The 7,860-nt window shown below is 28.4% G+C and overlaps 1 protein-coding gene across 1 annotated transcript; it reads left to right on the top strand.

Annotated features, from left to right (window-relative positions):
- Positions 1-5,785: 5,785 nt before the first annotated feature.
- Positions 5,786-7,363, top strand: Fuca (alpha-L-fucosidase). The gene has a single exon (XM_027343274.2). The coding sequence runs from the start codon at positions 5,898-5,900 to the stop codon at positions 7,245-7,247; it is 1,350 nt and encodes a 449-aa protein (XP_027199075.2). The 5' UTR covers positions 5,786-5,897; the 3' UTR covers positions 7,248-7,363.
- Positions 7,364-7,860: the final 497 nt, after the last annotated feature.

Raw genomic sequence — 7,860 nt, forward strand, 5'->3', positions numbered from 1 at the left:
TACACATACTATATTCTGTTTATATAAATATGACCATAGAATAAGGTTAAATTGATGAGCTTAATCTTCAATCATCGTCATCATCTTTATTCATTCATATCTGGTTGCCTTGTTAATGATTTTAACAACTGTCACACAGACATATGAATTGAAAATGAAATTTTTTACGATTTGTTTAAAATATATATAGAATGTACATTGGTAAGTATATTTTTATATATATCTGGTGATGCATGTGTCCGAAAAAGGACAATGTAGGAGGTGGTGGTCTTGGTGGCTAGTCTTATTGGCGCCAGACTTAGAATTCAATATTATGGATGGAACATCAGTGAAGTCTATGGCCATATTTGCTGTCTCATCATCCAACCATTCATTCATTTATTCGTTGTTCGCATCAACAAGACCAGACGACGACGTTGATGACGACGATGTGTTAATAAATCTTAAGTAATTAAATCCATTTTCAATATGAAAACAAACAAAAAGTGTCAAAGCGAGACGATGATCTGCAACCGAACGAACGATGAACCAAATTGATCATCACAATGATGATGATGACAAGCGGCATATTTTAAAATGGTAATAATAATAATAATAAAAATATTTATATCGTTGTTGTTTCATTCAAATCAATACAACTGTTTATTCATTTAGCAACAAAATCTGGCCAAATTCTGAATTCGATGATGTAAGTTTATATTTGTTTGTGTGTATGTCTGTGATTTTGTATATGATGTATGTAAATCTCATCATTTCAACATCATCTCAAATTACTCTGTTTATTTTAAACTTCATGACACGACCACTTAGGCCATCCGATTGATTTCTTGGGTCCTTATTGTTTCTTTGTTTTGTATGCCGGGACAGTATTAGTAGAAAAAAATTATTGAAATTTATTGCGGATGCATATGATTTTTTTAAAATTTATTTTCATTTTATTTTTATACTTTCCCACAATTTATTTTTTAACAAAACAAACAAATAAAATATTATTAAATGACAGACAAAACAGACAATAATAAACCAGTAATAATAATTTTTATTGAGTTTCCGTTGAGATATCAGTTTCGTGCTTGAAGCAAAAATAACAGTGACAGAATCGACAAAACATAGAACAGTATAACATGATCATTGATAGGAAAATGTCCATCACTTATTTACGATCAATTTTTTTTGTTGATTATGGCGCCAATTTATTTTTGAACACTTTAAATGAGGGAAAAAACATCATGGTCAGTTCGTCGATAAAGGTAAATTAAAATTGTGACAAAAATTGCCATTCATGGATTAACAATACATCCACTGATTATTCTTTTACAATGAAGCTATTTTCCAAAAAAGAAAATGAAAATGAAAATAATAATTATAATGATTCATCACAAAATGAATTAATTTTGACAATTTGTTTTCCTCATATAATAAACAGATACATTTGTTTATTATAACATTTTCGAAAAAATGGCTAGTATAAATTAAATGTTTAGTGTTTTATAATAATCATCATTATCATCATCAAAGATTTTCTCGACTGTTTAACACATAACATTTCAATCATAGTGGCCAAATAAAAAAGTGAATGAAACAATGAACAAATTGTTTTTAACAGCCATGTATTACACACATACATACATTTGATATTTTGGAAAATTAAAATTCATGAGACAAACAAATACATTGATAATTGGTTAGGAAGACCAACATCAACATCATTATTATTTATTATCATTATCATTTTCATAATAACCATCATCGACAAGATTTATGATGAAATTCAATTATAATGAGTATGAAAACGATGTTGAATATGAAAAAAACTGAAAAAAAAGAATATTTGTTCATACACTATGTGAACACGATTCAATGGTTTATGTAATTGAACATAAATTTTCATTGAACGAAAAAAAACGGACAATGGTAGAGAATTTTCATACCTTGACTGGATTGATGGATTATGATTATCACGAACTTGAATATGCTTCAAAACAATTTAAACTTTGGTCCAAAGTTTCCCAAATTAAATTTAATTGGCCAGTCGACAATTAACTAACTAACCAGTCAACCAAATATAAATTCAAAAAAAAAGAAAGAAACAAATGTACAAATCGTAGTCATGTTTTTGTCGTTGTATACATCATGTAACATTTTCTTGTTTTTTTTTCGTTTGTCCACTCTACAACTGCATACGACGACAACCAAATTATCATTAACAATAAGTTATTTTAAAAAAATGTCAACAATAACTTTTCTCTCACCTATCTACCTAAAAATTGTGATAATCATGAAATGTACGTCGACAAAAAAAAATATCAATTATAAGAGTGCAAAATAATCTGGATGTAGGAATCTGAAAATAAATCTACACAAACATAAATCTTGAACCAAATCAACAACAATAACAATAACAGCGAGAAAAAGCTACAAGATTATCATTATTACTGATCACATTTTTTTGATATATGAACTCAGTTCTTTCCACGGATATCTTTATATATACAAGTGAATGAACTTCAATTGTCAATTGTTTTTTTTTGTCGTTTGATTGCCGAACGATATTATCTTTTTCATTTTTTTCTTCAAATGTTTGCTTGTTGGCAACGCTGATGATGATGATGATGTTGATGAGGAACATTTGTCCAACATGATCGACAAATGAATTGTTTTTGTTTTTTGTTTTTGATAACGATCAGGAAGAAGAAGACGAACGATACTAGCTAGGTCAGGATGAACACAATGTCTAGACATTACACGGTAAAATCATCATCATCATCATTCATCCATCCAATTTTCAGGTAAAAAAATGGTCCCTAGGAACATATGATCATTCCATTCGCGTATATCCATCAATTATCATTTTGATGACAATTTCCAATAGATACAGATGTATGTTAATCATGGAAAAAATAGATTCTAGAGATATTTTAAAACAAAAAACAAACAAGGTATAAATGTGATGAATACATGAATCGGAAAAAATATGTTTATTATTTATGAGATAAGATTACACCAACGATGGTTGTGACAACGAAAATGACGATTTTTTGTTTTTTGATATTGAAAAAAAAATCTTATTTTCAGTTTTGCAATGTTAAAACAAGAAAATAAACATTTGAATCGAATAAGCTAATTTGATGGCTAATTTGCCTACACATAAACGAAAAAGAATTATCATGATTATGTTTGAAACATTAGGATTTGTGATCATCAATGTCAAACAGCAATGATAACATTTATTTCTAAAACAAAACAAAACAAGCAAGACAAGATTTATAACTGTCTGTTTGTGAATGAAAAAGCAAGATCAAACTTATATCAGGATATGATAACAACAACAACAAAAATCCTGGGACAAAGGCCAAGCATTATTATTATTATTATTATTATTATTGTTTTTTTTGTTGTTAATGGTCACATATAAATTAAAATGTTACCTGTAATTAAAAATAACTAATACAAACACTCACATATACTAAATGGTAACAACAACATAAAAAAATGACAACTAATGATATTTAAAAAAAATTTTGGCTACAATGTCTTTACTTGAGAATGTGAACATTTTTTATCTTTTATTTTTTTTCTTCATCTTCTTAATGTTTTTGTCATGCAATTTAGTAAGAATCATTTGATCTGCTTGTATTAAATGATGATAATAATATTCAAAAGAGATAAAGATAAAGGAATAACAATCCACATCGTCAATCAACAAACACTGATACTGAACAAAACGTCAAACGTAAAAAAAATCAATTTCAAAAAACAAAACAAAAATTAAACAAGAGAAACATAATTTGAAAAAAAAAAATAATTTTTTTCTCGTCCTCGATTTTAATTTCTGTCTTATCAGTTAGTAGTTAATGTGTTGCAAATTTACTGTGACTATGGCTTATACAGATGTATAAGTTAGTTACGATTCAATCATCTATGTAGATAGATAAAATGTAAGAGATTTTAACGGACAGAAAAAATAATAATAAAATTTCTGGTGTTTCCTAGGTTCGCAATTACATAATATGACACAATATGAATGAGAATGACAAATATAAAAAGAAAAAAAACATGTTAATATTGGATATTAAAACAACATTGTTTTATTCAATGTATGTTTTGTTTCTGTTTATCATTATTATCATTATTATTTGTCATTATTATCATCAACATCATTGTTATTGTTGTTTATTATAAGATACAACAATAATAATCAACAAAATTGAACATAGGTAGGATTTTCTTCATATTTGTTTCTGTTTTTCACTCATCTCAACTTTCCTCACCACCGATTTCTGATAACAACCATGGATCACTATTATGAGCTAATTTTAGATTTTTTTTTGTTCTTTCCATTCAACAACAACAACAACAACAACCAATGAATCACATGAACAATGATGTCATGATCTGAATAAACAATTCTTGAAATTAACAATAATAATAAGTATTGGTTGGTCCGGTTGTTATTTTTTGTTTGTTTGTTTTGTTCATTTATCGGTATCTACTTGTATTTATTTGTATGCATTTCATCATTTTTTTGTTTCTAATTCAGATTAAAAAGTTGATAAGATTTCATAACCCATAGCTTGTTACAAACATGCATACATTTATTCATATATTTAATCAGTCAAGTATGGAGAACACACGTTTCAAATATGAATACTACCTGGAATTTGTTTTTTTGTGTGTGTTTGTCTTGTTTTCATCAATGATATGTTCTGGCTAGTTTGATTCATCATTTGTTACTGATATGAGTATACAATTTTTTCCTATGATCATTTCACTCATTTTATGAATACAAACATTCTTCTACATTTTGTTCATGTTTATCTGTGTGCATGCATTGAATATGCCAGCTAATTAATTTAGACAGGATGAACAAACATACAAAACAAAAAAGAAAATTGTTGAATAATATCATTGTCTATTAAACTGTAGTGATGAATCCAATCTAAATGCTGTTTTTTTGTGGCTAGTTTTGTTGAAAATCTTATACAAAATAACAATCAAAAGAAAAAAGAATTGTATGATGACCATAGATAATCATCATTGTCATCAACATAATCTTTTCAAATTTTTTTTCTCTTGTTTTTGTTTCGAATAAAATACAAACTTCTAAAAAAACAAAAACATGCAGTTATTATCTGCGTACAACGAATATGATGATCATGGTGATGATAAAAAAATGAAATTAAATAAAAATCATTAAACTGATTTCGTTTTTGGAATCCAACATGCAATGAACAATTTGAAAAAGTTATCTATGTTGTCTCGTTGTTGTTGTGTTTTTTTTTGTTGAATAACGATGCACGAACAGTATTTTATTATTTTGTCATTTTTTGTTTTTTGTTTCATTATTGTTGTTGGATGCTTTGTACGATATCTTAATTATACATAGATACAAACAAGGATACGAAAAAAAGGATGCAAACAACTTGTTGTTGGGTGTTTTTTTGTCATTGTTTTTATCATTGTGGTGTTGTTTCGGATAACTAGCTATCTATGCATTTAAACAATTGAAACCTTTGTTTAATTTCATTTTTGTTTTTTGTTTCATACATTGTAGTTTTTGTTTTGTTTTTACTATTCATTCATTCATCAATTCTTTATTCATTTTTGAGATATTCAAAATTTTGATCTAAATTTTTTTTTAAATTACATTATTATTATTTAGTTTTATCATTATTAATTTTTACTTTTGGCATATTTTGTTTATTTGGTACTTGATCCAGATATACTGGTGGTATTATTAATCGAACTTTAACCAAACGTATTGAGTGTATAATAGAGTCAAGTGGTTTTTATCATCATTTCCAAGTGATATGATTTCTATCGTTTTATCGTCTTATCATTGAGCAGTATTTTGAACAAAACTGTCATCATTGTTATTGTAGCAATTATTTGGCAAAATGATTGGAAAATTTAAAATTCTGCTAATTTATTGTTTATCAATCGTTTCAGCTGCTCATTATGTAGCTGATTGGAAATCAATCGACAAACGTCCGTTACCAGAATGGTACGATAATGCTAAAGTTGGTATCTTTATTCATTGGGGAGTATTTTCTGTACCTTCATTTGGTAGTGAATGGTTTTGGCATTCATGGGCATCACATGGTAAATCGTATGATGAATTTATGAATAAAAATTATCGACCAGATTTTACCTATGCTGATTTTGCCAAAGATTTTACAACCGAATTATTTGATCCAACAGAATGGGCAAGTATATTCAATAAATCCGGTGCACGTTATGTTGTATTGACCAGTAAACATCATGAAGGATATACACTTTGGCCATCAAACTATTCATTTAATTGGAATGCTAAAGATGTTGGTCCAAATAAAGATTTGGTTGGTGAATTGGCTGAAGCCGTGAGAAAAGTTGGCATACGTTTTGGTCTTTATCATTCACTTTACGAATGGTATAACCCTTTGTATTTACGTGATAAAAAAAATAATTTTCGTACAGACGATTTTGTAAAATCAAAAATTAGACCTGAAATGGAAGAATTAGTGAATGCTTATCGTCCAGATGTATTATGGTCCGATGGTGATTGGGAAGCACCGGATACATATTGGAACAGTACGGATTTTCTTGCCTGGCTTTACAATGACAGTCCTGTCAAAGATCGAATTGTGGTCAATGATCGTTGGGGAAAGGATACCACATGTAAACATGGTGGTTATTTCACATGCCAGGATCGATATAATCCTGGAGTGTTGCAAACCAGAAAATGGGAAAATGCAATGACTTTGGACAAAGAATCATGGGGATTTAGACGGGAAGCAAAATTAGAAGATTATCTAACAATCGAAGAGTTAATTTATACATTGGTCAAAACTGTAAGTTGTGGTGGAAATATTCTCATCAATGTTGGACCGACTAAATATGGGAAATTGGTGCCAATTTTCGAAGAACGACTTGAACAACTGGGATCGTGGCTTCATATAAATGGTGAGGCAATCTATGAAACAAAGCCATGGATTAGACAAAATGATAGCATATCATCGAATGTTTGGTATACACAACGCGATTATCATACTATTTATGCTATTACACTTGGGTATCCAACAAACGACACCATCGTTCTTGGCGATGTATATTATAATAACATCAAGTCTATTCAATTATTGGGTGCTAATAAACTGGTGCAAATATTGCCAGCTATTCAAGATGGAACAATGATTAAATTTCCTGATCTGAATCCTAATGATAAAGCTCGTTACGCATTTACATTTAAAATTCATTATAAACAATAATAACAATGATGTTTAAGTTCCAAAAACAGACACATTTTATATTTGAAATTTATTCTAATTATTTTCCGTATGTTCCTAATAATGATAAAGTTTTCAATAATTGATTTGAAACCTAATATATTTGACGTATTGATTGATCTATAGAATCATCACATTTCAATTATAATTCAAATCTTAGCAATTTTTCCATTTGTTCCCTGTAAATCATCATTAGTTTTTGCAAATTGTTTTCTTTATGTTGTATACATTCGGTCATTCATCTATCTATCAGAATGTAAACCCCTTTTCTGTGTTGAGTCGATTATCATTTAAAATGAAAACAGTACAGATTCTAAAGAAAAAGCAAAAAAATCCTCTGCATAATAATTCTGTAATGAAATGAACGTAAATGGTAACAACATTTAGAATGAAGATGCAAAAAAAGATGAAACGCTCAGTCAGTTTGTTATATAAATCAGTGATTTTCAACTACAAGTCAGCAGGATTGATTTTAAGTCTTGAACATATCATGGGACCAATTTTTTTATCAAACAAAAAAAAGCAAAAAAGTTGAAAACCACTGATCAACATGATGACAACCCCAAAGTCATTTCAAGTACTTAAATATTTGTGT

Source organism: Dermatophagoides pteronyssinus, unplaced genomic scaffold (assembly GCF_027571235.1).
Source record: "Dermatophagoides pteronyssinus isolate colony J.1.1.1.1 unplaced genomic scaffold, Derpt_VIB-CSIC_2022.12 sq0001, whole genome shotgun sequence".
Lineage (NCBI taxonomy): Eukaryota > Metazoa > Arthropoda > Arachnida > Sarcoptiformes > Pyroglyphidae > Dermatophagoides > Dermatophagoides pteronyssinus.